General features: G+C 53.9%; 12 protein-coding genes across 12 annotated transcripts; 7 read left to right on the forward strand and 5 right to left on the reverse strand.

Moving 5' to 3' along the window:
* Nucleotides 1-53: 53 nt before the first annotated feature.
* Nucleotides 54-1,610, forward strand: TUB1_2 (beta-tubulin; the record flags this gene model as incomplete). The annotated part of the gene is made up of 4 exons (XM_049365766.1): nucleotides 54-65; nucleotides 171-194; nucleotides 247-369; nucleotides 426-1,610. 4 exons carry the CDS (start codon nucleotides 54-56, stop codon nucleotides 1,608-1,610), a joined length of 1,344 nt encoding a protein of 447 aa, XP_049222481.1.
* Nucleotides 1,611-1,831: 221 nt separating this feature from the next.
* J4E78_005145 (uncharacterized protein) lies at nucleotides 1,832-4,388 on the reverse strand (the record flags this gene model as incomplete). The annotated part of the gene is made up of 3 exons (XM_049365767.1): nucleotides 1,832-2,542; nucleotides 2,663-4,120; nucleotides 4,182-4,388. 3 exons carry the CDS (start codon nucleotides 4,386-4,388, stop codon nucleotides 1,832-1,834), a joined length of 2,376 nt encoding a protein of 791 aa, XP_049222482.1.
* Nucleotides 4,389-4,946: 558 nt separating this feature from the next.
* J4E78_005146 (uncharacterized protein) lies at nucleotides 4,947-6,010 on the reverse strand (the record flags this gene model as incomplete). The annotated part of the gene is made up of 3 exons (XM_049365768.1): nucleotides 4,947-4,997; nucleotides 5,046-5,369; nucleotides 5,420-6,010. 3 exons carry the CDS (start codon nucleotides 6,008-6,010, stop codon nucleotides 4,947-4,949), a joined length of 966 nt encoding a protein of 321 aa, XP_049222483.1.
* Nucleotides 6,011-6,365: 355 nt separating this feature from the next.
* On the reverse strand, nucleotides 6,366-7,770 carry BAT2 (branched-chain-amino-acid transaminase bat2; the record flags this gene model as incomplete). The annotated part of the gene is made up of 4 exons (XM_049365769.1): nucleotides 6,366-6,381; nucleotides 6,431-7,129; nucleotides 7,182-7,479; nucleotides 7,527-7,770. 4 exons carry the CDS (start codon nucleotides 7,768-7,770, stop codon nucleotides 6,366-6,368), a joined length of 1,257 nt encoding a protein of 418 aa, XP_049222484.1.
* Nucleotides 7,771-8,411: 641 nt separating this feature from the next.
* Nucleotides 8,412-11,457, forward strand: J4E78_005148 (uncharacterized protein; the record flags this gene model as incomplete). Its single annotated transcript, XM_049365770.1, has 3 exons — nucleotides 8,412-9,017; nucleotides 9,075-10,301; nucleotides 10,354-11,457. 3 exons carry the CDS (start codon nucleotides 8,412-8,414, stop codon nucleotides 11,455-11,457), a joined length of 2,937 nt encoding a protein of 978 aa, XP_049222485.1.
* A 2,163-nt stretch (nucleotides 11,458-13,620) lies between these two features.
* On the forward strand, nucleotides 13,621-15,237 carry J4E78_005149 (uncharacterized protein; the record flags this gene model as incomplete). The annotated part of the gene is made up of 3 exons (XM_049365771.1): nucleotides 13,621-13,994; nucleotides 14,045-14,157; nucleotides 14,219-15,237. The coding sequence occupies 3 exons, from the start codon at nucleotides 13,621-13,623 to the stop codon at nucleotides 15,235-15,237; spliced, it is 1,506 nt and encodes a 501-aa protein (XP_049222486.1).
* Nucleotides 15,238-15,723: 486 nt separating this feature from the next.
* J4E78_005150 (uncharacterized protein) lies at nucleotides 15,724-16,609 on the forward strand (the record flags this gene model as incomplete). Its single annotated transcript, XM_049365772.1, has 3 exons — nucleotides 15,724-15,763; nucleotides 16,027-16,132; nucleotides 16,210-16,609. The coding sequence occupies 3 exons, from the start codon at nucleotides 15,724-15,726 to the stop codon at nucleotides 16,607-16,609; spliced, it is 546 nt and encodes a 181-aa protein (XP_049222487.1).
* Nucleotides 16,610-17,287: 678 nt separating this feature from the next.
* Nucleotides 17,288-18,608, reverse strand: J4E78_005151 (uncharacterized protein; the record flags this gene model as incomplete). Its single annotated transcript, XM_049365773.1, has 2 exons — nucleotides 17,288-17,964; nucleotides 18,017-18,608. 2 exons carry the CDS (start codon nucleotides 18,606-18,608, stop codon nucleotides 17,288-17,290), a joined length of 1,269 nt encoding a protein of 422 aa, XP_049222488.1.
* Nucleotides 18,609-19,381: 773 nt separating this feature from the next.
* J4E78_005152 (uncharacterized protein) lies at nucleotides 19,382-20,047 on the forward strand (the record flags this gene model as incomplete). The annotated part of the gene is made up of 1 exon (XM_049365774.1): nucleotides 19,382-20,047. One exon carries the CDS (start codon nucleotides 19,382-19,384, stop codon nucleotides 20,045-20,047), a length of 666 nt encoding a protein of 221 aa, XP_049222489.1.
* Nucleotides 20,048-22,344: 2,297 nt separating this feature from the next.
* On the reverse strand, nucleotides 22,345-23,205 carry J4E78_005153 (uncharacterized protein; the record flags this gene model as incomplete). The annotated part of the gene is made up of 1 exon (XM_049365775.1): nucleotides 22,345-23,205. The coding sequence occupies one exon, from the start codon at nucleotides 23,203-23,205 to the stop codon at nucleotides 22,345-22,347; it is 861 nt and encodes a 286-aa protein (XP_049222490.1).
* Nucleotides 23,206-24,032: 827 nt separating this feature from the next.
* Nucleotides 24,033-24,911, forward strand: J4E78_005154 (uncharacterized protein; the record flags this gene model as incomplete). Its single annotated transcript, XM_049365776.1, has 1 exon — nucleotides 24,033-24,911. One exon carries the CDS (start codon nucleotides 24,033-24,035, stop codon nucleotides 24,909-24,911), a length of 879 nt encoding a protein of 292 aa, XP_049222491.1.
* A 380-nt stretch (nucleotides 24,912-25,291) lies between these two features.
* Nucleotides 25,292-26,215, forward strand: J4E78_005155 (uncharacterized protein; the record flags this gene model as incomplete). Its single annotated transcript, XM_049365777.1, has 1 exon — nucleotides 25,292-26,215. The coding sequence occupies one exon, from the start codon at nucleotides 25,292-25,294 to the stop codon at nucleotides 26,213-26,215; it is 924 nt and encodes a 307-aa protein (XP_049222492.1).
* Between the last annotated feature and the right edge of the window lie 1,214 nt (nucleotides 26,216-27,429).

A 27,429-nucleotide genomic window follows, 5' to 3' on the forward strand; every position in this document is an offset into this window, starting at 1 on the left:
TCCTCGCATCTTCACCTCTCCAACTTCCATATTCCTCGCCCCCAACCGCCAACATGCGTGAGATTGTACGTATCGCCCGCACTGCCGCCTAGTCGTGGCGCGTCGCTGCCCCGCGCCGAGACTCAGGGACAACACAAAGAACAACAGCTAACGACGTTTCTCTGCAACAGGTGCACCTTCAGACCGGTCAATGCGTAAGTTTTGATATCGCTCCTCTGTGTACGGACGACAGCTAACAATTCCCAGGGTAACCAAATCGGTGCCGCCTTCTGGCAGACCATCTCCGGCGAGCATGGCCTCGACGGCTCCGGTGTCTACAACGGCACCTCGGACCTGCAGCTCGAGCGCATGAATGTCTACTTCAACGAAGTGCGTCCCCCGATTACGCTTTTGGCAGATAAAAGACCAATACTGATCTACAGCAGGCGTCCAACAACAAGTTCGTGCCCCGTGCCGTCCTCGTCGACCTCGAGCCCGGTACCATGGACGCCGTCCGCGCCGGCCCCTTCGGCCAGCTGTTCCGCCCCGACAACTTCGTCTTCGGCCAGTCTGGTGCCGGTAACAACTGGGCAAAGGGTCACTACACCGAGGGTGCCGAGCTCGTCGACCAGGTCCTCGACGTCGTGCGCCGCGAGGCCGAGGGCTGCGACTGCCTCCAGGGTTTCCAGATCACCCACTCCCTCGGAGGTGGTACTGGTGCCGGTATGGGTACGCTCCTCATCTCCAAGATCCGTGAGGAGTTCCCCGACCGCATGATGGCCACCTACTCCGTCGTGCCCTCCCCCAAGGTCTCCGACACCGTTGTCGAGCCCTACAACGCCACACTCTCCATCCACCAGCTGGTTGAGAACTCCGACGAGACCTTCTGCATTGACAACGAGGCTCTCTACGACATCTGCATGCGCACCCTCAAGCTGAACAACCCCTCGTACGGCGACCTGAACCACCTCGTCTCCGCCGTCATGTCGGGTGTCACCACCTGCCTGCGTTTCCCCGGTCAGCTCAACTCCGACCTGAGGAAGTTGGCCGTCAACATGGTTCCCTTCCCCCGTCTCCACTTCTTCATGGTCGGATTCGCTCCCCTCACCAGCCGCGGCGCCCACTCCTTCCGCGCCGTCACCGTTCCCGAGCTCACCCAGCAGATGTTCGACCCCAAGAACATGATGGCTGCGTCCGACTTCCGCAACGGTCGCTACCTGACCTGCTCCGCCTACTTCCGTGGTAAGGTCTCCATGAAGGAGGTCGAGGACCAGATGCGCAACGTCCAGAACAAGAACTCCTCCTACTTCGTTGAGTGGATCCCCAACAACGTCCAGACCGCCCTCTGCTCCATCCCTCCCCGCGGCCTCAAGATGTCCTCCACCTTCGTCGGTAACTCGACCTCCATCCAGGAGCTGTTCAAGCGTGTCGGTGACCAGTTCACTGCCATGTTCAGGCGCAAGGCTTTCTTGCATTGGTACACTGGTGAGGGTATGGACGAGATGGAGTTCACTGAGGCTGAGTCCAACATGAACGACTTGGTCTCCGAGTACCAGCAATACCAGGAGGCTTCCGTCTCCGAGGGTGAGGACGAGTACGACGAGGAGGCTCCTCTCGAGGCTGAGGAGTAAGCTGGTCATGGCTGACGTCCCGCTGGACTTGGTTGTTGGAATATTTCACGTGTGGACACGAGCGTTGTAATTCGATTCGTACTTTGAGCGACCTGGCTATGATCCGACATGTTGCGAAAGTGACTAGACAGACATGGCAGGCGCCTCAGCTTCTTGTTAGCGAAAAGATGCTATAATCAGATATTGTCCACTAAACAGTGTATTGTGTGTATTACGTCCTACTAATCTCCTTCGCCATGTTCTCTCAGGTGTTCTAGGTAACCTACGAGTCTCTTCTTGATAATCACACCCACGAGTTGTCCTGTGCCCTCTTTAGTTACCATGAGATATCTCAGACCCAACCTGGAGAACATCTCCACAGCATATTCCAGAGGCGCTTTCGCACAGATGCTCAGTGGCGTCCGATCCACAAAGGGCGTCAAATCCATCTCCAAGCTCATTGGGCTCGTCGGCTCATCAATCTCCTGGCCCAGCAACCTGACCTGAATATCGTCTTCCTGCGTCGACACAAGCACACCAGGAACGAGTTTCGTCAATCCAAAATCAAGCTCCGACTGCGATATATAGCCCTGCAGCACTTCAACGCCGCCACCATTCTTCTGTACTAGAACCAGACCCGCGTCCATGAGACCCCGTTCTCTCAACGCATCAAGCTTCTCTTTCAGCAGAGTCAAAGCCACTTTATTGCTCGTAGGTACGTGAACGGTAATGTCATCCATGGTGCGTTGAGGGGGTATGAGCACCTCGACGCAGGCTTTGTGGCGGCGGACGATGGATAGAGCGGTGTCTGGGTCGAGGAAAGGGTGAGAGAGGAGTGATTGAGCGAGGTCGTAGACGCCTTCTGACGAGATTGCGTCGGCGACCCATTTTGCGGTTAGGATGGCGAGCATAGACGGGACGGTGTAGGAGAGCTGGCCTGTGAGTTCGAACATCTATACAGAGCGTTAGTTGACGACGACGACTACTGAAAGAAAGTGGAGTTGAGCACTTACTATAACAGCAAGGGAAATGGTCATCCGAGACACACCCGCCAGAAACGCAGCAGCACCCACCATGGCGAAGATGCCAGGACTGATCGAACCAATGGCCTGACCCACCAGCCTCCCAAAGAAAGCACCCGCATCCAGCGCTGGAATGATAACCCCAGACGGAACCTTGATCCCAAACGTAATAGTAGTAAGAACAAGTTTCGCCAACGTCCCATACGTCAACCAACCCACATACTCCCAATTCGTCGTCCCCCTTTCCCTAGCAACCCTCTCATTCCGACAAACCCAAGACGCGCTCGACGTATCTTCCCCACAATCCACCAACAAATTCTTAATAATAACATCCCCCGGCTCCCTTGTCAACGGATTAGGATACTGAACCAACGCCGTCGCCAGCACCACCAACGCAACCTCCAACACAGGATTCCTCTTGATAACGCCAAAAGCCCTAAACCACTTCGACCACAGGAAATTGAACTTGCAAAACAGGCCGCCGAAGATACCGCCCGCTACGCCCAAGAGGACGAAAACGAAGTAATGGATGACTTGGTATTCGTCACCGAATTGCGATTCAAAAAGCACCAGTTTCCCCGTGCCGGTCGGATTGAGTTCCTTGAGCACCATCGCCGCAGTAAGACTACACAGAAAAGCCCTCCACAGCACTTTCCTAGGAAAGTACGTGCTAATCTCCTCGTAACTGAACAGCACGCCTCCGATCGGCGCACCGAACGCTACTGACAGTCCCGCTGAGCACGCCGCGCTGAGCAGCTCTCGCATCTTGCGGCCATTGGATGCGTATTTAGGAATTAGACGTCCGACTAGGTGGCCGATGCAGGTGGAGATGTGGACAAAGGGGCCTTCTTTTCCTAGACAGAGCGATGAGGATACGGCGAAGATTGCGCCGAGGGATTTTACGAGGAGGACGGGCAGGGAGAGGAAGGAGGGGATGGAGAAGCCGGAGAGGATGGTTTTTATTTCGGGGATGCCGGAGCCGGAGGCTAGGTACATTACTTTGCCTTGGACGGTTGGCGTGGTGGGTGGGTTGTCTGAGGGCGGGGAAGAGGTGGTGGTGGTGTGGCCGTTGCTTGCGTTCTTCGTGGTGGAGTTGGAGGATGAGGTGGATGGGAGGGTAGACCGAGTTAACATGGTTAGGCTCGAACTTATGATACCGAATGCCATCGCCATGGCTACGTAGATTGCAAAACTGCTCTTGTAGTCTTTGCTCCAGACTTTCCAATCTGCACATTCTTCCCCCTTCTCTTTCATCAAAAACGGCGACGGGCTCTTCTCAGCAGCAATACAGCAGTTTTCTCTGTTCCGCAAGAAATGGCCAGAGCAATACCCGGTTTTCCAGTCCGAAACAGTCACGACAGCAATGTCAACGAGGAAGGCGATACATGCTGTCAATGCGCCGATGACTACTACGGCGAGCCAGCCTGAACTGGCGTCGAGGAGTGTGAGCAGTTTGTAGCGCAGACCAGGATGGGAGTAGAGGGCGCGGTAGCGGTAGGAGTCTTTGACCTGGGTGCGTGTTAGCACATACACATACTTACAGAGGACAGTTGATGGGATGTGTTAGTACCAAATCGTGTAGCCAGTCAATGGTGGTGTAATCATTGTATGGCAATCGTTCTCCAACTGGACTTTCTGCCAACTGCTGTTCTTCTTTGGTTACCGTGGACGCGATGATTGAGGAAGCTTCTTCATCTTGTTCGTGTTGAAGATGGGATAGTCGGGCTTGGTGGAGGAGAGGAGTACGTTCGTATCCGTTTTCTTCGTCAGAAGCCATGGCTGTAGATTTGAAAGAGGTATCAAGGAGAGTAAATAGAAGACAGCATGATGCAGATAACTGAGGTACATATCGAAGCTCCAAGGTGGCTTGCCCAATGACGCAGGCAGGCACATCCCGTACGCACGCTTATCTGCCGCGGAAATAGATCTACTCGCAAAGCCTGGGGTAAACGTTGTGGGATGGGATGATTGCTGGGCTTGGCTGGGGGTAGTAGAGATAAGGAAAGCACGCTAGATGATTGGTGCGCAAAGTCACTTCCTGTACACCTACACCAACTCTCAATACTTGCGATTGCATTAGAATAAACCACAATCGCAGAAGACGCATTGCAGTACTCTGAGAAACTACATGGACATGTCTCTGTTACAGAAATCTTACCATTTCCAACCTTGAACCCACCGCCTTGAACCAGAACACCAGGTGAGGTCCAATATCCAGACTGAACATACACGGTATCATGGAGGCCCAAATCATGACTGACAAAGGAAATCGATGCGGCTCTGAGTAGAGAGGTGATGGAGAAGTAGGCGCTACAAGCGATTGCCGCTAGACGTATTATGCGGATGCCGCAGCGTTCTTCTGAGCAGCGTAGGCGTCTGTGTATTTCTATGGATATGTTAGAGCCTGTATCAACGTCGCATTTGTTATGCATACCTTCTTCTCAGCCGCGCCCAAAGACTTCCACTCCTGGGAGATGAGTTTCATAGCCTCGAGAGGGGAAATGTTCTTGAAGTCTCCAGACGCAAACCTTTCTTTGACAAAGGCGGCATAGGCGGGTATCACTTTGTTCACATGACGCTCATCGACAAGCTTGGCAGTATGAGCAGGAGCCTTCTTCTTTTCACTCGTATAGATCCTCCGTAACTGGGCACGTGCGTTGTTGGCAATGCGGATCTGGTCGGGAGTGTAGGCCTTGAGCCATGCGTCGTACTCGGCTCTTCTAGCGACAGTCCTCTCGCTTGCGAGGTGGTTGTAGTGCTTCAGACAGTTAGTATAGTGTGATGCACTGTGAGGCGGACAGGGCTTACTTCAAGCTCAGCGGGGGTCAACTTCTGGAACTCCGCCGTAGCAGCCGGAAGTTGCCCAGTCTTTTGGCCCGGGACACCAGCCAGCTTTCCAGCTAAGAAGACATGGAGAGCAGACAATGACCTGCGGCTCACGGGTTCCTTGAGTGCCTTGGCGCGTAGCTCTCGGAGCTTGACCTTTTGTTGTTCTTCGGGCGTCAAGACCTTCTTGACGCGCTTCTTGGGCGCGGGCTTCTTCGCGGCAGGCTTCTTTGCCTTCTTCTTGGGCGCCGCCTTCTTTGCTGCGGGCTTCTTCTTGGGAGCCGCCTTCTTTGCTGTTGTGGCCGTCTTCTTGGGCGCAGGCTTCTTAGCGGCGGCTGTCTTGACCGCCTTCTTCACCGTCGCCGTGGGCTTGGTGGCGCGCGTAGTTGTAGCATACGACCGGCGGTTCTGGAGAGCAGAGGCGAAGGCGCGTGAGAGGGCGCGCGCATGCGGGTGCTGGGCGGCATTGCGGGCGAGGAGGGCGCGGCCGAGGGTGCGGGCGAGCTGCGGCATGTCGTGTGGGGAGGCCCTGGGGGCGTCGGCTGCCAAGCGGCAGAGTGCGCCGGCCAGCATCGTGAGAATTCGGGGGCGTGTCGTCGGGGCGCGTGGTGGAGGAATTGACGAGCGGCGGCGCAGCTCTGGGCGGGCAATTGACGGGGTGTTTAGGCGTTGGAGCGTCGGCGGTGTAACGAGAGGTTGGGAGCTAGAGAGACTAGCAGGAACGTCATCTAAGGAGGGCGTAGTCAGGCACGCTCTGCGTCTGCATCCTCTACCCCACCATCGCGAAGTCACTGTGCCATCACCGTCGCCAATGTCAATGCGCCAGGGGCCACATATCTTTTTTCAAGCTACGACCGGGTCTCATGTATATACAGTCTATTGCGCAAACATGCACGCTCAACACATCGCATTTATACCAACTACTTGCTTATATCACCTTGTAACTGTTGTCATGTTAGCGAATGATCTGCATGGTGACTGGGAAGCTCATACCTCCACGGGTGGTCCTCGTCGCCGTACTGAATGGCCTCCATCCAGTCCTTCATCTGCTGTGCAATTGGGCCGGCCTCGACGTGGTCTTCGAGCCCGCAGTCAACAAGCTGTCCCTTCCAGCTGATCTTGCGCACCGGAGCGACAATGGCAGCAGTGCCTGCACCGAAGATCTCCATCATGCGTCCCTCGTTGGCAGCGTCGGCCACGTCCTTCATGGTGAACTTGCGCTCCGATACGGTCCAGCCCTTGGGCACCAGACGTTCCCGCGCAAGCTCGAGGATTGAGTCTCGCGTTACTCCCTCAAGAATAGTTCCGTCGAGAGGCGCAGTGAGCAATTCTGGCTTTCCAGTTTCCTTGTTCTTGATAGCGGCAAACAGGTTCATGGTGCCGACCTCGGTGATGAACTCTTCCTCGCCAAACAGCCACAGGTTCTGGTGGAATCCGCGGCTTGCAGCCTGCATCTGCGGGACGATGCAAGGTGCGTAGTTGGCACCAAGCTTCTTGTCTCCCACACCTCCAGGCCACGCGCGCACAGCGTAGTCTGTAGCCTCGAGCGAGATGGCCTTGAATCCGGTTGGGTAGTATGGGCCGACGGGGGAAGCGATCACGTAGAGTAGTGCAGACGCGGGAGGGCCGACGCCGAGGGTGCGCTGAGTGCCGATCATCGTCGGGCGCAGGTAGAGAGAGTAGCCTCGCGCACTGGTGTGGTCAGAGTGTGTTGTAGCCAACAGAGGATTCAGACTGAACGTACTCGGGAACGAAACGCTCATCCTCCTTCACAAACTTGCCAATGAGCTCGATCAAAGCATCGGGGTCGAAAGTGGGCAACGCAATTCGCGCCGATGACTTGTTCAACCTGGCCATGTTCTTGTCCGGCCTGAACAGCCTGATGTTTCCGTTCTTGTCCTTGTAGGCCTTCATGCCCTCGAAGCACTCGAACGCATAGTGGAAGACGCACGTCGCGGGGTCGAGACTGAGGTTCTGGTAGGGGGTAATGCGTGCTGGCAGCCATCCTTCTGTTGCTGTCCATTCGAGCGACAGCATGTGATCTTGAGTACGTGTTAGATGTGAAGTTTGGTGCCATTGGAGCTGTTACCAGAGAAGTTGCGGCCAAAGACAAGTTCTTCATGCGGCAGCAGGTCTTTTGGCGTCGTCGTCCTGGTTATGGAGAGCTTGGTCGGGTCGATATCTTGTATCTTCTCGCCAACAGACTTGTCAGCATGAATGCTGTAGGGTCGCTGGGTCCGACATCGCAGCGACGCGCTGAGCGGTGCTACAGGCGAACGGAAGGCGCCACGGGACAGGCAAGAGAGCAATCGTGAAGACCGCTGCGGAAGCATTGTGAGGGATGCAGTGCAAGCGGAGAGGGTGGGGCGGGAGGAGAGTTGATGCAGGTGGTGGATTCCAGAGTAATGATTATTTTGGGCTACAAGACCGAAGCTGACCGCAGCCTGGAGATATCGGACCTCGCGACACAGTCGCGACAGTCACCTCCGATCGCGCACTGCACCAGCCACCGAACAGGCAATCGTAGGGCGCAAATGACATCTGAATCATCGTCAGCGCGGATATCTGAGGTTATTCGCGTGCTTGGTATCTTGGCCGTTGCTGCATCCACACTGCCCATGTGTGCTGCGTGCGCTCACGTCATGCAAGGCGGGAGACTAGAGGCGGCCCTGGCATCCATGGATCCTTCTCCACAGCTCGCGTGGGGGAACTAACACTTGGCTTTGTCTATCAATTGACTTTTGGGTCTCCGGCATCGTACCGACGAGTCTAGACATTGCGCGACTCCCTGGTGATTATCCCAGGACATTTTGCGGAAAGAGCGACCTGAATGTCTTGATCCTCTCGGCAGTTCCAGCTGTCTGTCTCAGATCTCACGCGCATACCAACACTGCCCACACCAAACATCACAGTCCATGACGCCCTCGCTCGACTCCCACAGTATCGCCCCGCGCGCGAATAGACCACCAGCACCATGTTTTCCAACGCCCTAAAGTCCTTCACTTCCAACATCTCGAGCAACTACACCCTCAGCCCCCAGCCCACGTCGTATTCAGGGCCATGGAAGATATACGACGCGAAGAAGAAGTCGACGGGGAAGGCGGCATCTGTCTTTGTGTTTGAGAAGAAGTCGTTGGAACCACCAGCTGGCGCAGGCTTCGGTGGACGCTCAGCGGCTTCGGGACTCAAACGCGCGCATGAGGAGGTCGTGGAGAGACTCAAGAAAGAGGCCAGTTCTCTAGCTCGGTTACGGCATCCAAGTGTACTGGAGCTGGCTGAACCAGTCGAGGAGACTCGTGGCGGCGGCCTCATGTTCGCGACAGAACCCGTCACCGCATCGCTCGCTGGACTGTTACAAGAAAAGGACGAACAGGAGAAGGCAGGCGGTGTTGGTGGACGCCGCAGCCGATACGTTATCGAAGAAGCCGATGGCCAGAAGCGAAGACGCGAGCTCGAAATCGACGAGCTCGAGATACAGAAAGGGCTGTTACAAATCGCAAAGGGCTTGGAGTTTCTGCACGAGAGCGCTGGACTGGTGCATGCGAATTTGACCCCAGACGCCATCTTCATCAACGCTAAAGTAGGTAGCCACAATGCTACTCAATCTTTACCAACACTTTGCTGATCACCGTGACAGTCTGATTGGAAAATCTCAGGTCTTGGTTTCTCAACACCTCCAGAGAACTCGACGAAGCCCACCTCCGTTACGCCCATCTCGCTCTCAGAAGTCCTCAACTACGACGCGCGCCTGCCACGACACGTTCAGCTGAACATAGACTACTCTTCGCCCGACTTCGTCATGGACAACAACATAACTCCTGCGGCAGACATGTTCAGTCTGGGCATGCTCATCATTGCACTATACAACTCGCCGCACAAGAGCCCGTTGGACTTCAATGGTAGTTCCTCCTCCTACAAGCGGGCGTTTTCTTCGTCTTCCTCGGTTCCAAGTAAGACGAACAACTTCATGTCTTCGCAACCGTTACCGCGAGATGTCGTCAACGGCGTTCTAGATCGCTTGATTACACGGCGGCCGGCGTCGCGCATGGATGCACGAGAGTTTCAACAAGCACAGTACTTCGACAACATCCTAGTATCCACAATACGCTTCCTTGACGGACTCCCTGGGAAGACACCCAATGAGAAGTCACAGTTCATGCGTGGTCTGCCGCGTATCCTGAACCAGTTTCCCAAGTCGGTACTTGACAAGAAGATACTACCTGCTCTACTTGAGGAGATGAAGGATCGAGAGCTTCTCACTCTGATACTTCAAAACGTCTTCAAGATCATTACTATGCTTCCATCTGGCAAGCGAGCATTTACTGAGAAGGTGATACCCAAGCTGCGAGAGACATTCTTGAGTGCCCCGGCTGCGAACCCGAAAGCCCCAGCTCAGGAGAGAGACAGCCTCAAAGAAGCTGGCCTGATGGTGCTTCTTGAGAACATGCAGATCGCTGCTGACAACTCGAGCGGTAAAGAGTTCAAGGACGATATCCTTCCAATCATTAACCATGCGCTCGAATCGCCTACTCATTCGCTAGTCGATGCAGCTCTGCGCACGCTGCCTATTGTTTTGCCGATACTAGACTTTTCAACTGTCAAGAACGAGCTGTTCCCTGTGATTGCCAGCATCTTTGCAAAGACCAGCAGTATGGGTATCAAGATTCGCGGTCTAGAGGCTTTCAAGACACTTTGTGGTGGAGGAAATGATCAGCAGGACGACTTTCAAGGTGATGGCCTTACTGGAGTGGTAGCAGCGCCCAAGGTCAAGAGCTCGAACGTTTCCATTCTCGACAAGTACACTATTCAGGAGAAGATTGTGCCGCTATTGCGTGCCATCAAGACGAAGGAGCCTGCCGTAATGGTATGTCAATACAAAAAAACAAGCCATAAACAACGTGCTAACACATTGACAGATGGCAGCACTCGATGTCTTCAAGGCCATCAGCCATCAAGTTGACAGTGACTTCCTCGCTATGGATGTACTCCCCATCTTGTGGTCATTCAGTTTAGGGCCGCTTCTCAATCTGCAGCAATTCCAAGCGTATATGAACCTCATCAAGACGACGTCCGCACGTGTCGAAAACGAACAGACGCGCAAGCTGCAAGAGCTCGGCGCGAACGGGTCCACATCAACTACACGCAACGAGTTCATGTCCTTTGGCGGCCCATCGGCGACCAACGGCTTCGACACTAGCAACGGGAATGGAGATACGGATTTCGAAGCGCTTGTACGTGGAGGACAGCAAGGGCCATCGGGTGGTGGCACAGACATGTTGGGCGGAGACCCATGGGCGAACTCCTCCGCATCAGTTGCATCCTCCACCATCCTGCCCTCGCGCCCATCCACCAACCGAACCAGATCCAACAACGCATCTCCCGCCCCGACCTTCTCGTGGTCCACGCCACCCGTCTCACCACCACCAAACACCAATCTCGGCGCCCCGAAACCACAGGGCAGGGCCATCACTCCAGACAACACACTAAACACGCTCAACTCCTCTTTCCCTGCTCTTAGCGCTGCAAACCCTGGCATCGGTAGCTCATCATTCACTCAACAACAGGCAATCCGACCGGCCATGAGCATGAACAATATGGTATCGCCCACAACCACAACACCCTCCTACACGAACCCCACACAGAGCGGAGGCATCGACTGGAGCAAAGCAAGCGGCAGTACCACAATGTCATCCTCAAATACCTGGGGCAACAACACAAACACAACAAATTCGCTATCGAGTTTCCCTTCTATAGCTCCACCGCCCTCACAGTCACGCACGCAATCTCCTTACTCGTCGTTTAGCATCGCGCCTCCGCCGGCTAAGCCAGCGGGTACGGGGTCTTTTGGTATTGCGCCGCCGCCGATGGGGGGTCGGACGGCGAGCTCAGGGATGGTGATGAATAGTATGGCGAGTTTGAGGGCGCAGACGCAGAGTCAGCAACAACAACAACAGCAGCAGCAGCAGCAGCAGAATCAGCAACAGATGAATTGGGGTAGTGGAGGGGATAGCTTGATCTGAGAGGATTGTAGATTTGGAGATGGAAAGAGTGGTCTTTTGTGGCGTATTAGCGGGCGTCTGGTTTTCCGGAAGTGTGGTAGATTATGCGCGAGATGGTACAAGTGATACAAAGTATTCGCCAGAACGTATTGGACAGACGGATACCAGGCCGTTGTACACCCCCAACTACCGTGTACGGGAAGCACTCGGAAGACCATGTTCATTCTTGCGTGACACCCTATTTCTTAGTCTGAAGACAGCGTGGTGGCTAACTCATACTCTAGACACGACAGCCCTTTTCTCCACGTATCTAGCCCATGCCCTACCCACGACTATGCTCGACGGCTCCAACGACTATCTCAAGAACCACGTGCCAGTGGCGTTTCAACGGCGCCACGCGTCATCATCGCCTGGCTAATAAGGTACCACGGAATGAGCCGTCAACGGTTCTTCGATTAAGCGCTTGGGTTACTTCGGGGCAGATGTTAGTTTTTGACGGGTTGATGCGATGCAGAGGAGTTGTGTTGCAAGAATCCGTGAGCTATCTTTCCGTCCTTGGACGATGCGACGCAAGCGTTCTCGGGTTTGTCGTTGGGCCCGTGTCCCGTTGTAGGCGCTCCCGAAAGAAAGAGCTTCTGAAAGAACGAGCGACTGCGAAGGAGACTGTGTTGTGAATGAACAAAACCGGCTTGTCGCACTCCGTGGAGCGAGCTGATCTTGGCTTGTCGATTGGGTGTTCGTTTGCTGTATGGACTCGAGCACCTCTTGGGGAAGTGATACACGGAACAATTTTCAAAACTTCACAGAATTTGGGGTCTCTATCACGTCGCTCCCTTATCTCACCCGAGCGCAGCCTTCCGGTCTACATCCGTAGTGTACGCGACCGTGGACGCGCACGAGACAGGGCTCCCTCTACAACCGCCAAGTCGAGATCAGCAATGCGCATAAGCCATGCAGCGCCCAGGACAATAATGTAGACGATCACGCAATCTTGCGTGCGCTTTCGCTCTCGCTGCGTTGTCGTAAGGTCAACGGTCTGGCAAATACTGCGTCAAGATGTACGATACTGCAGGGCGTTGTTTCGAAGTACGATAGTAGGGAGCGTCCACGGCTGTCTAGATAGCGGATCCGTTCCCTGCAGGTCAACTACCCCTACAACGTGGCCGACACTGTGGTCCTTGCCGTTTCCCTCGCGATATCGAGTTAAATCCGATTAGACGGGTAGAACTTCCGAGGGAGTCCCATATTTTGCACGCGACACGGCGTTTGTGTGGCCAGTCGAGATAAGCAAAATCGGAAGGATCAGATGCTGGGTGCTGTGCATTGGCGAGGCTTGGAGGTGGTATTTCGCCCGCGTTATGGCGTAAGCTAAGCAAGCCAAGCCAGGCTTACCGGTGGTGGGATTGAGCTTAGCAATGGAGCTTAGCGGGCGCCACAGTGATGTCAAGCCTGGGAACCTGACTTTTGAGCCAGTACAACGGTGTGCCGATATGAAGAGGGTGTGACGGATACGCAGGAATGCGGCATCGCAGCAGCGCCACCGGTCTGGCTATCTCGAGGATTTGACGATTGACGTAATGAGTCTTCGACAAACGACCTGGTGCATGGCCAGACTCTCCACGTGCGCGACAGTGAAATGGCAGATCTGTGCCGTTGAAGCGGTAGCGATGCGTCGGACGTCACGCTCGCCCGGTACTAATCGACTAATGCGATTAAAGCACACGAAGCGGCACTCGCGGCGCCAGGGCAGAGGATTTCACTGAGATTTCATAGCGTGAGGGCGGGAAAAGACGACAGTGCAGCGGTCATAGCGCGGCGAACGGCTGGTGTTTGTGCGAGTCTTCATAGGCGCGCTCAAACTCGGTAGGCGCCACCAGGCAAAAGCAGTCCCCACTCTTGCGCCTTCCCTGTTCGCCTTCACCGAACTCTCCTCTGCCCCCGCAAGTTTTGGACTAGCCATCCCAGCACCCTAGCTTACGCTCCTCCACTGCTCAACTCCCTGCACCCGCTATCACCTTGCCCCCGCGCATATTTAACGATCTTCCTGCCGCCTCTCCATCGTTTACCCAACCCACTCCGACACTCCCCTGCCCGGATTTTGAACACGCAATTAATGCTCCAAGAAGCGGCTAACCGTCGTTCTTCTTACTACACTCCTTACAAGAGGTGTATCCGTTGCGTAAAATGGCGTTGAAGTCTCTCTTCGGCGGCAAGGCCTCGCCCGCCGACAACAACAGCCAAAGCAGTAATGAAAAGGTCGCCTTCGAGAAAGAGAAGGGTTACGACGCCGAAGCCCAAGGAGGAATTCTACCTACATCCACCGACGCCGACTCTGACGCTAGCATCACCATCGGCAGGCAGATCGAACTGGAAGCCAACAATGCCATCAAGTACCGTACTTGCAGCTGGCCAAAGACCGCGGCTCTGTTGTTCTCCGAGTACATTTGCCTGGCTATCATGTCTTTCCCCTGGTCCTACTCGATCCTCGGTCTCGTTCCAGGCTTGATCTTGACTTTCGTCATTGCCGGTCTCGTCCTGTACACGTCCCTGACCACCTGGTACGCGCACTCAACATCCCATCCGCAACCGCCATACTTACACGATCTAGGGAATTCTGCATGCGCCATCCCCAGATTCGCGACGTCTGTGACATTGGTCAGATGCTCTTCTGGAACAAGAAATGGGCCTTTTACGCCACAGCAGTCATGTTTGTCCTGAACAGTAAGCGACCACCCCTGTCAATACCTAGGTACGCAGCAACCTAGTACTAACTTTTCCTCAGATGTCTTCATCATGGGTCTGCACTGCCTTGTCGGAGCCAAATGGTGGAACACCATCACTGGACACGGTACCTGCACTATCGCCTTCGCTGCGATCACTGCCATTATCTCGTTTGCGGCTTCGCTTCCGCGAACTTTCAGCACCCTCGCCACGCTGGCGACTGCCTCCGCGGGATTCACTTTCATCTCCGTCATCCTCGCGGCAGCATTCTCCGGTGTTGACGGAAAGCCCGCAGGCTATGACCCCGCTGATCCTCTCAAGGTCTACGCTATACCCCCAGCTGGAACCACTTTCGTTATGGGCATGAGTGCTTTCATGAACATTAGCTATACTTTCATTGGCCAAATCACCCTCCCCAGTTTCATCGCCGAGATGAAGGAACCCAAGGACTTTCCCAAGGCACTCTGGGCCGTGACCATCTGCGAGGTCCTCGTCTTCAGTCTCGTCGGAGGTGTTGTGTACGGTTACACTGGTACCAACTACATGACCTCCCCGGCCTTCGGCTCCATCTCCAACGAGGTCTACAAGAAGGTATCCTTTACCTTCATGGTGCCCACAATCATCTTCCTTGGTGTTTTGTATGCTTCCGTAACAGCCCGCTTTGTGCTGTTCCGCATCTACGGTTCTCAGTCCCGACACAGGACTGGCCACACCATGGCCGGATGGCTCACATGGATCGCAATCCTCGCTGTGCTCTGGGTTTTCGCCTTCATCATCGCCGAGGTCATTCCATTCTTCTCCGACCTGCTCTCGCTTATGAGCTCGCTGTTCGACTCGTTCTTCGGATTCATCTTCTGGGGCGTAGCGTACTTCCGTCTTCGCAGAGAGGCTCACGGACCAAACTTCTGGAAGGTCCGGGGTTGGAAGGGATATGCCGGGTTCTTCTTCAACGTCGCGCTTTGCCTCATTGGCCTGTTGTTCCTGACTGCAGGCACATACGCGACTGTCCAGTCTATTATTGACGGCTACAAGGCCGATGGATTTGGTGGACCTTTCACTTGTGCCGACAACGGCCTGTAGACGTTGAGGTCATTGGAGGTCGTTGGTCACTACGCCACCGCGTAGGATTCAGAAGGATTGTAGCTGTGATGGATAACAGCGAGTTTGCTGGGCCTGTTGAACCTGGTCGGAAATACACGGTTGATTAGGGCGTTCTTTGAATTTCTCATCATTAAGAGACATGGTATACCCCGCAGTAAAGGCTGCAGAAGCTGAACGCGTTGTGGCAGAGGTCAAAACTGCTTAGTTTCATCAATGAAAACTAAAACAATACAATCGTACACATTCCAAGGTTGCCGTTAGCCGATAATGCGTGAGGCGCTCTTCCCGCGAGTGCTGAACATGCGGATTAGCGAGACGTCATAGCTCCACATGTTCATCTGCCGGGCAAGCTGTCAACACCTAGGCATCCCCCCACAGCTTTCGCATGTTGGAACTCACGCTTCTCTTACACTGACTGCTGTCGCAATTTGATGCTTCGTAGCTTACCGAAACTTTCTCACCACCATGACTTCGTATATTGACTTCAGCAAGCCCAGCTTGTGGGGTAAGTGCCAACATCCATTCCCCGCAGCCGCGGATGCGACAGCTAACATGTGGCAGTGTCTGCCGCGAGCATCGTGTTCAACCCTACGTTCTGGAAGTAAGTGCAATCGACCATTATCTGCCATAGAAACTAACAGAGCTTCAGCATCGCCGCGCAGCAAGGTACATAACCTCATCATTTCTTTTTGCGGCTATAGCCGAGCCTCGGGAGACTGCTGGGTGTCGTGGAGCAAGACGGAAACAAAGAAGGCTAACAGTATTCAGAATACCACAACAAAGTCATCACAAAGCTTTTCGGTGGCAACCCGCGACTTGGATGCTATGCGCTCGCCGTAACCATCTTCTCTCTGGGTATCTTCCGAGACTACCTGTACGTACAAAGCTACCACCGTCTCCAGACATGGACCTTTGCCCGAGCCAGTCATGATACTGACTGCTTGTTCACAGTTACAATGAGGCTCTCGCCGACCAACCCACGCACCCAACCCTCCTCTCCCCCGCCATCAAGTACTCCGCGATCCCCCTCTTCGCCATGGGAAATACCCTCGTCCTGACCTCCATGTGGGCCCTCGGTGTCACCGGAACCTACCTGGGAGACTACTTCGGCATCCTCATGGACGAGCCCGTGACAACCTTCCCCTTCAATGTCTCCAGCTCGCCCATGTACCACGGCTCAGCCATGTCCTTCTTGGCCACGGCCATCTGGTACGGAAAGCCAGCTGGTATCTTCCTTACCGCAATCGTCCACACTGCATACTCGACTGCGTGCAGATGGGAGGACCCCTTCACGGGTATGATCTACCAGAAGCGCGAGGAAGAGAGGGCCAAGGGCAAGAAGGGCTTGTAGATGATGAGATTCTACAGTGGCCGACCCGATACAACTGGATGGTGTGCGACGAATGTGCTCTTCGCATGGCCTCGCCGAAGCACATGAGAGCGCATTCTGTCTCCATCCGTACACGCGTGGATAGCAGAGGAGAAGAAGGTGAGGCAGCTCGTCTTTTCAACAAGACAGTGGAACAGAGGGTATTCAACTGCCAATAGGTGGAGAGGTATACGTAGCAGCATACAAAAGTTCAGTTGATTTGACATGACATGATAGCCCAAAGCGACAACACCCCAAGCGACCTTTACTTTCATCTTCTACTGGTAGGTACAGTATCTCATGCAATCAGCTTGCGTCTCGATTCCTCTTTCCGATTTGATTGGTTGTCTATTCACGCGATTCCATCTCATTTGCAGTGCGATCCATACAAGCCGTGAGCTCAAGCACGTGGTGGCACAGCTCTCCCTTGCAGTTCGGGTAATACATTAGATAGAGAACAGCCATTTCATCACCATGGTAATGTCTAGATCAATGAATTAAGTTTCTCAATTCTTCGAGTGTGCACTCTAATATGTGCAAAGTAGCCAACCTGGTATACAACACCTCTGATAACCACCTCTTTCCTCATGTGTCCAAGACAAGCAATCCACCAAACGCCATGCTTCCCAATCCATTACGTGGTATTAAAAGAAAGAAAGATCAAACCTCCTGCGCGGTGCCAACTCTCGAGTGCATAGAACTCGGCGGGTTCCCAGCATGTGGCGCGCCATTACGATTCAGCACACCCAACTCACTCTCATCCACACTATGCCCGTTCGCAGTACCCTGGGCATCCGCGCGTCTCCTGAGCGCAGTCTCACTGCCTCCATTCCTACTCCAGCCCTCTGTACCAACATAGCTTCCCCTGCCGACACCAATGCCCCACGCGCGATCGTAGCTCCTAGGTCCCCAGGCCCATCCCGCACCCCGTGTAATAGGCAGATGATACCAACGGAACGAAAACCAAGCACACGTCACACCAATCAGCGTACCAAACAACATATCAAAACCGAAATGGCGGAAATCGGTAAAGCGGGTGCTTGTTATGTAGATGGCGGCGCAGATGGGGACCAAGATGAGGACTAAAGTGTAAACAGGTGGAGCGGCGTTTTGGTAGCGGATGGGTACTACGGCGTCGTCGTTATAGGAGGTTGGGGACGAGAGGGAGGAATCTTGCTTGTGGATGGGGAGGGTGGCTTGTTTCTTGAGGTTGGAGGGGGAGATGGCGGAGGTGTGGGCGGGGTTCGTGGAGAAGGGGCGGTGGGGGAGGAAGGGGATTGCGACGGAGAATTTGGAGGCGAGGAAGAGGGTTAGGTAGAGGAGGCCGGCCCAGGAGACTGGTGGTGGGTTAGTGGGTTGTTTGCGGGGGATGGGGGAGGGTGGGCTTACAGCTGGAATGGCCGCTGGGGAAGGACTTGAAGCCGTCTTTGAGAAGGTCTTTGTCGGGATTCTTGCAGATGTCTGCGCTGACGAGTACCCAGGCCGGATTGAAAATCTCTCCAACAGTGTTGACAACATAATCCTGAATGTTTTCGAGGTCTGGCTGACATCTTGACAGAAGATCAGGTCGCGGCTTTCCGAAGAGGTTCTTCATGCCCTGTGTGATGAGGAATGCCGTCGCGAGCGAGAGCGCAAGACCCATCCAACCGGTATTCCACTCCCAAAGCTTCCTCCTCCAAATGAGCGACTTGGGTGTGCCGCGTTCGGCGGTTGGTCCAGGGACCCAGACAAGACACACGATCATGACGATGGCGGCGGGCGCAATGAGTGAGACTACGACGAGGAGCCATGTCGGTATCATTTCGCTGGTCTGGTACGGGTACGATATCGAGAGGTCGACGGGCGAGAAGGGTCGTCGGAAAGGCTCGACATATTCCCAGCCGCCGGCGATGGCTGCAATGGCGATGATGACGATCCAGTCGAAGACGTAGGAGAGGACGAGGCGAACCGACGGCACGCCGACGCCCTTGATGGTCCTCATGTTTGCGAGAGTGGGTGTCTAATGACGACAGACAGAGAAGAGAAGAATGCAAGTCAAGTCCAGACAATAGATCAAAGGGACAAGCGCATTAAGGCGACTAGAGAAGGCCAAGACAAAGGCGAGAGTCTAGCGTTGGGTGACGCTGTGCGACGGTATTACAAAGATACGGTATACGGTATGCTGCGGTCGGTGTTGACGTGTATGGCGCCTACCAAATAGAAGAAGAAAGAACAACTAGGACGTGTAAAGATTACGAGGCAGGCACGGGAGCGGAGGGCAAAAGGGTGAAGGGGCACGCGAGCATGGCCAAGGCCCAGGCTGACGGTTTGAGGCTGTGTGTGATGGGCGCTGGGCGTTGGTCTTGATCGTCCGGATGTCTCAGCTGGCGCCCAGAGCGCCCCATACAGTGACATTTCCTTATTGCGCCGGCCTGACTTCGGTGTCCGAGGCTTGCACCAGCTGTTCATCCGCTGACATGTTCACATAAACATTAAAGATGATAATTAGATAGAGTTTGGCATGTATTACGCAGATGCACGATGATGAAAGTCAAGATGTTAGTCGATCTGGGGGCCGGGATGGCAGCTAGCCGCGCGATGGGGAGCGCCACAGGGAAGTCTCCGCATCTCCGCCCACCACGTCATTTTTAGATTTGCAGCCAGAATTGCGCGTACTCGAATGCGCAGCCCTCGCGATCGCCCAACACGCCCAGAATACCGAGCATTCCGACACAGACGCCCGCCGCTTCCGACCAGCCTCACGCGCAGCCCACCATGGCGCTTCCAGCACCAACCATCGATCTCCTCCTCAACCTCATCGACACGCGCCCGCAGTCCATCCTCTCCTCGCTCGAGCAGCACCCGCATCTGGCCTCTGCCCGCGATGCACACGGCTACTCGCTAGTCCACGCCGCAGCCTCGTACAACCAACTCGCCGTGCTGCGCGATCTGGTCCAAAAATACAATGCCGACGTCAACATCACCGACGAAGACGGCGAGACGCCCCTCTTCGCGACCGAAAAGACCGAAGTAGCGAAGTGCCTTGTTGAAGAACTAGGCGCAGACACAAAGATACAAAACCAAGAGGGCCAGACAGCAGAGGACAAGATTGGCGAAGAGGAGGGCGAGACACACGAAGTGTACCAGTACCTCAAGAGTTTACGCACCGGCGACGAACCAGCTGCACCGGGCGTCATAGAGACTGAGGGTGTTCACCCGCCGCCCCCATTACCCGATGGTGTCAAGGTCAATGTAGGCACCATGGAAGAAGATGCTGTCGATGCGCCGGATCCCGAGATACGGAGGCGCATTGAGGAGCTCGCGGCACGAGAAGACTATGATTCTGAAGAGGTGCAGGCGCAGTTGAGGGAGCTGGTGCAGGATGTTGTTGGGGGCATGGGTGCTGATGGTGACAGGAGTGTCAGGCGGAGGGTGGATTGAAGAGACAGGAGATGATGTGCAGTGGGTGCACATGTGGTTGACTCGTCACCCGCGCAACACCACAGATAACATCGTCGAACACGAGATAGGTCACTCCGCGCCGATTCTCGCCCGACTTGCCCTGGAAACAGTTCAGCACCTACGCTGTGTGTACGTGCTCGCAGAACTGTATGCTTGAAGTTGCCTTGCTCTTTCAAGGCCTGGCATAACCCAACGGTGGTATACTTCCAGCATATGCAGGGGCAATTGAATGCCAGACTGCCTCCCATAGATGATCTACGAATGTACATCTCATGGTCCCCACAATTACACCGTCCCAATCTGCATCTTCTCTTCTTCCCTCAGTCACTTGATCACTATTCAAAATCTCGATCCTCAAATCTCGATTACAAGAAAATCCACTTACCCAATGCAGCAACTTCCATTCCACCGTTGATTGCGGCAGAATCAGGATTTTGTAAGCCTTTTCGGAGTATGTCTCTTTTCATACAGCGGTTCGGTCAAATGCACCGACCTTGGTACACCCATCCGGTCCGTCTGCGTTAGGCAACCTCGCTCTTATGCGTGGATTCCAGCCGGCGACATCGGCGATCTCTGGATTCAGGACAATGGGTGCGATCTGAAGCATCTGTGAGAGATCGGAGGAAGGCACTGCTTACACATACTCGCGTAATCCGACGTGCGAGCGTGAAAGGGCCGTTCATGACGGTAATAGTCTTATCCACACGCAAAACCACACCATCGGGTACAAGCATAACCCATCCGCAACACCAAGCGCACCGAGAGCAACGTCATAACGGCCCCATCTGTTACTCCAAGAGGCAACAAAACGCAAAAACCATGGATTCCAGTCGCTCTTCTTCGGACTTATTATTCTCACCAAGACGCACTGATGCCCCTTGACCATTTGCCATTTCCGCTTTATTCCCACAAAAACCCGCGTCTGTGCCGCCTTTTGTTTGGACCGGGGAACACGGCCATGCTCGGCAAGGCATCGGCATTCCCATAATTTTTTGCGCAAAGTGGGGCGTCTACTCTTACCCGAACACCCTACCCTATCCTCCTCTCGGATCGCTCCCTTGGTTTCAACGTTGGCTTGGCGTCTTCGCCACAATCGTTCCCTTTGTTGCCACTTCACCTCCACGGTCTCCACCTGCCACCCTTTTCGGTCAAATCTGCTATAAGGCTGCCTGCATGGGGAAGGAAAGGCCAAAAAGTGTTGATTCTAGTCGGTCAATTGCGGTGCTTCTCGGGGGCATTAAGTGAATCCTTCGGTGAGTTAAGGTGATGGGTGGATGGAGAGAGGGGTTTGGGGGGCGAATGGGCGTGAGACGTGTGGGTTTGTGTGAAGAGATTTGTCGAGGATGGGAGAGAGCAAGGTAAAGTATCTGCTTTCTTTTCTTCTTTCTTTGGGTGGGATTGGGATGTTGGTTCATCGGTAATGTCTGCATATGCGTATGCGGCTTGACCCTTCTCCTCCCGTCCAGAGCTGCTCTTTCCGTCTTCCTGTACCGTGTCTTTGCACCCTACGACCTGCGAATCCCGGTTCAAACGGCTATCATAGCGGGCCCTTTCTGATATGCGCTATGCATTACCCTGTTCGGGGTGTCTCGCGTACATCTCTGTGTCAGAGCCCCGTTTCCTCCATGCCAAACTCGGTTCGCCATATCATCCATCATCATCAGTACCGAATTCTCAGATTCCCATCCCGAATACCCCCAAAGAGGTAACTTCTGATACCCTACCGTAGAACACAGTCGCACTTCGCACTTTTTGTCGAACCCCTTCGCACTTCTTCGCACTTTTTGTCGCACTCCTTCGCACTTCTTCCGAGGTTCGCACTTTCTCCCTGATCTAGCACTACCCCTGCCTCCGCGGAAGCAGAACTCATACGATATTTGGTTGATGTACTTGGAACATCCCGCTCCTCATATGTTCTAGATCATTTTTTGCTACCGGGTTGGGAAAGAGAAGAAGAGTGTTGATTGTAGCCAAGACTGCGGGCCGTGGCGGGTATGCAAGGGGATGGTTCTGCATTAGGGGGTCGTTGGTACAAGAGGTTAGTGTGCTAAAGCTCGAGAAGGTGTGTGTCATATCAGCACGAGGGCACTTTATTCGGAGGAGAAGCGGACATTGATCTTCTACATCACCTCCGTATTTTACAAACTCAGGTCCTCAGAGCAATGTAAACTTCAGAACACCTGTTCGTTTTGTTTCCCAGTATAAGGTACAATTTTCCCAGGTCTAATAACTCCTCACCTCCATGGAAGCGATACCTTGTCCGATATGTAATCGTCCTATCGGAACACCCTGTCATCGTCGCTGAGCTTCTCCTCCGGAACCTCGATGTCCTCAGTCTCCAGCGTGAAGACTACTACTTCATACTTTGCCGGGCGTGCCTGGCTGTCCTCAGCTACCAGCGCCTTACAACGCTGTTTGCGGTTACTGAGCCCAAAACGCTGGTTAATCTCTTCCAGGAAGCCCTCCAAGCTATAGCTACGAAACGATTCGATCTCAATCGCTGTAAGCGCGCCCAAAGGTCGACCTTCAGTCCACCGCACGTACGCAAGCCCTAGTGTTGGTTTGCGCTCTTCAGCATCCGAGTCGTCTGATGAAGGCGCCGGGTTATGTGCAGTAGTCGCCTTTGGGTTCGTCTTTGCTGATCTCGTGGATTTCGATCTCGTGAGTGCTGTTGCGCGCTCCCATTTCGCAAACAGGATGTAGTGGTAAGCTGTTCGGAATACGGTTTCCACGTCTTCTCTTCCCCAATAGTAGAAACACCCCTCGCGGTCGCCAGTGTTCTCCACGACGAGTCTGTGTAACAACCACGAATACCAGTCCTTCTCGTTGTCGTACCTCGGAAAATGCGTCTGCCCAAGGGATCCTATGCGGCCGCGCCACTCACTGTCCCGGATGCGTGCATAGAGATCGTCGAAGGTGGGAACGCTATTACTAGGCTTGTAGAGATCGGTCTTCAGAAACTTGCTGACGAAGACCTCCCACCACGGTTTGACGAGCGATGAGTCTCGCCACTTGTCAAAAGCGGCGTCAGCGTAGGAGTATCCGAGAGAGGCGACGATCTTGCCTCTGTCTTCATACGGCTTGGGCGCGGAGCGCTTTCGCTGTTTCAAGGCACGGGTGGAGGGGCCTCGCGCCATTGTAGCTAGTCGTAGCTACGAGTATATCGGGAGGAAAGAGTCTGGCCACTGTCTGAGTTGGGCCCGGCGTGTTGTAACGTGTGAGTATAAAATAACCTGGATCTCTACCGAAGTGAAGAAATACCCGCGCACTCACCTTCATCCATCCACGTCAACCTAGGAAAACACTAGACACTCTAGAGGCTACATTGACGTTAGGTTACCTACTTTGCACGTTTTCACATCAATGTAGTCTGCAAACCTGTTTAGTTCTGTTCTTGTATAAGGTGCATTGAAGGGCTAGAAAAGTGTGAAGTGAACTGTCTACAATAGGTGATCCGTTCAGCATACTACCTAGGTAATAGACTTCCCAAGGGGTTCTACATTGTACGTTCAGATGGTGCTCGTGGTGATATTAGATAGACCCCCGATATTGGTAACTTCGACGGTACTCTACCATTCCAACCTTTAGAGACGTTGTGTTCCAGACAGCCTACCTACCATCAACTTGTCAAATGCGAAATGTCGTGTGCGCACATGAGACGCACCTGAGCAGTTACCTACGTGCGCAGTGGACCCAATTCTGGCTAGCGCTAGCGCAGCCGCGGGTGGCGATCTCTTTAGTCAGCGACTTGAGCAGCCCTACGAGTCTTGCGAATTCACGCCAATCTTCATTCACCATACGACCTTTCGCCCCACGCATCGCGGCTACCTATACGAAATCTACACGACTACACGAGATTACCTTCGAGATCCGCTGTGATTTCACACCGCATACGCGACGACCGTCCTCGTAACCGCATTACCCTCTACGCCAACCCACCGTCGACACCGCCACAACCACAACCATGGGCAAGGCTGAAGCGGGCAGTACAAAATGGGTGGCCAACAAGATGAAGTCAAAAGGCTTGCAGCGCTTGCGCTGGTGGTGTGAGCCGTGCCAGAAGCAATGTCGCGACGCCAACGGCTTCAAATGCCACGTCCAGAGCGAGGGCCATGTGCGGAACCTGCAAGTTGTCGGCGAGGACCCCAAGAAGTACATTCAAGGCTTCAGCAACGAATTCCAAAGGGATTTCGTCAATCTTCTGCGGACAGCACACAACGAGAAGTGGATCGGCGTCAACAAGTTCTACAACGAGTATATTCGAGACAAGGAACACGTCCACATGAACGCTACTAAGTGGAGTTCGCTCACCGAGTTTGCCAAACACCTGGGACGTGAGGGTATCTGTCATGTCAAGGAAGACGAAAAGGACGGGTTGATGATCGCTTGGAGAGACACCTCCGTCGCGGCTTTGAACAGGCGCAACGAGATCGCAGAGATGGAGGCTGCCGAGGCACGAAGCGGTGCGGGCGAAGACAAGATGTTGAAGAAGATGGCGAAGCGTGCACAAGAAGAAGCCGAGGCCAAGAAGGCTATCGAGGCGAAACGAGCTGCGGCACAAGCAGCAGTACAACAGCAGGTTACTCCACCGGCCGAAGGAGCGTCCCCAACCGAGGAGAAGAAGGTCGAATCGCCGACCAACGAACAAACACAAGGAGAGAAGACAGATGCCACGGAAGTGAAGGCGGAAGCAGCGCCTGTCAAGCTCAGTTTCGGGCTGAAAGCAAAGACTGCACCAGCGCATAAGGCTGGACTTGGTCAGATGAAGAGCCAGAGCATCTTCAAGCGGAAGAAGGACGACGCGACAGCGGAACAAAAGCCCGTGAAGAAAGTCAAGTTATGAGCGAGGGCAGGACGTGATTGATTTTCAACATGCATAGCGCGGCGTTTTGGTCAACATATTATGGCAATGCAATAGGATCCCATGTGCCGAGAGGGCATTCACAACATATCGTCTTTTGCTGCTGCTGCTGCTGCTGCTGCTGCCATTACCGGCACTTCGCCTATGTCCCGGGAACACTACCGCGCCATTTCGCGTTCTTCTGTCTAGGGGGTGCACGCGCCATACCATCTCAAACTTAGCGCCATTTCGGCGCGTCTACATCATCGAGACGCGTCTCTCTCCAATATATACCCACCACCTCGCCTCTTTTTCCTCCAAACCCAACACCTCAGTCTGCAAACTTGTCGCAAATACTTCGCAATCTCGTCCCTACCGCAAACATGTCGCTCGTTACTTTATCGTCCCTCCCCGACCCAGTCCTCCATCTCATATCGGTATACCTCGCGCCCGATCGGCCCAGCGTCAACGACGTCGAAGAAGGCCAACAGCCAGCACTCTACCGCCATATCATCAACCTCTCATTAACGGCGCACTCACTCAATCGCATTTCCTCCGTACACATTGCGAAGAACATCAGCTTAACAATCGCCAACACGCGTTGGGATCTGTTCCTACGCACCGTAACCTCGAATCCCACCTACGCGTCGACCGTCAAATACCTGAAGATGAGCGAAGGCACGATCGACGACAACTACGGCAAGCGTATGGAAGCCATGCTCACAGCGCTGAGCGGATTGGAGGCCCTATACGTGCATCACAGCAAACGAAGCCACGCCAACGCCATCCAACAGCTTCTCACCTCAAAGCCACTACCACTATGGGATACATTGCAGGTACTGCGCTTCAACCACACCAACAGCTGGGGCGAACCGGCCATTGTGCAACTCGATTTCGAGCGCAAAGAAATAGACAAGAAAGGCGGATTAGGCTATCTAAGTGGCACTGAGCTGCTCACTGGAGAGCTAGAGGACTTGAGCTGTCATAGGTTTCTGGATATACCAGTCATCAGTAAGGTCAAGGTTTCCACACGCGACTTTGAGAACGATGGCGATGACCAGGACGATGCGGATTGGGTGGATGAAGATGAGGAGGAAGAGGCGGATGATGATAGCGATGGCTGGAGTGAGCGCGATTATGAGGATAACAGCGAGGAGAGTGATTGGGATTCAGAGGACGAGAGTGACTACGAAGACGATTGGGAAGCGGAGTATGGGTTTGCGGTACCGAAGGCTGAGCCGGCTAAGGATTTGGCGGTGCCGAATACTGCGGTCGTTGTGCCTGGGAGGAGTCTTTTGGACTTTTGAGGTTGTGTGCGACGTGGACATGCTTAATTGTTAGATGGAAGAGGTTAGGACTTCATTTCTTGTTGTGTATTATACTCACCATACTAGTTTGTTGGATCTACTCATGTATTGAGTCTATCTATCTACCGCGGATAGATTATCTGATATTCTCGTCTTCATCGTCTGAAGGCTTGTCGTCCTCTCCCCAGATGCCCAAATTTGACTGAGCTAATAAGAAAGGAAGACTCTCCAGCACTGAGACACTGTCTTGATAGGTCTTGAACGACTTGGTAGAGAGAAGCGATATGTGGCGTACCCATGCACTTGGCTGTCCTGTGCGCTTGAATCGAGCAAGCGCCTATTGGCGGAAGCTACGTCAAACTCATTCGCACTCTTTGTAGAAGCAACGGTACCGGCTTCATCTCTTCTTCGTTGGCTACTTCCCTGGTGGTCAACAGGAAAATGACCTTTTTCCCATCTCTGTGCGCGAAGTACTGAGCGCCGATGTACGTCAAACCCCCTGTGGTATCCAACTCCACCACAATCTGCCGGTGGCTACGTAGATCAAAGGCGTTCATGACCGCTCTTTCGAACTCAGCTTCATTCATGCCACAAAAGCCCTGGACGGTTGCTTTAATGGATGTTCCTTTATCTTCTTCTAAAGCTTCCGGCATGCCTTCGACCCAGAAGATGCTGGCAACACCTTCGTCGGGATGGAGACGATGCTCATACACATCCACAGATAAGGTAGCTCCGTGGAGGTCTGGTTGTTTGGACGAGGATAGTGCGGTCTTTAATGAACTAGCAGCGCCTTTGCCTTTGTTCCGTGCGCGTTGCCGCTTCTCGAAGGCGATGAAGTCCTACATGCTTCGGTATGTTCCCAATTTCTTAAGCCCCTTTGCATAGAAGCAACCATATCTACACTTCGTGTTTTGGTCGACAAGGCAATATAAAAGCCATGCATGCTAGTCGATATTAGTAGTGTATTAACAGTCAACGCGGGCAGAGAATGTGCACCAGCCATTCTTCTCGCTGTTAATCATCCAAGTGTAGACGTGAACGAACTTTAGACCCTTTTTGCCAGATTTAATAGAGACAAATCCAGGAAGTGTTTGCTGAATCTTTCCTAGTAGGGCTTTAATAGGTTGCTCGCGCGCTATTTTTTAAAAGCTTGCCTACGCCCGAAGCCCAGTTGTTCGATAATCAGTGCCTTTGTCTCGTAAGGTCGCATCTTG

This window comes from Alternaria triticimaculans (assembly GCF_023758025.1).
Source record: "Alternaria triticimaculans strain BMP 0046 chromosome Unknown scaffold_6, whole genome shotgun sequence".
Lineage (NCBI taxonomy): Eukaryota > Fungi > Ascomycota > Dothideomycetes > Pleosporales > Pleosporaceae > Alternaria > Alternaria triticimaculans.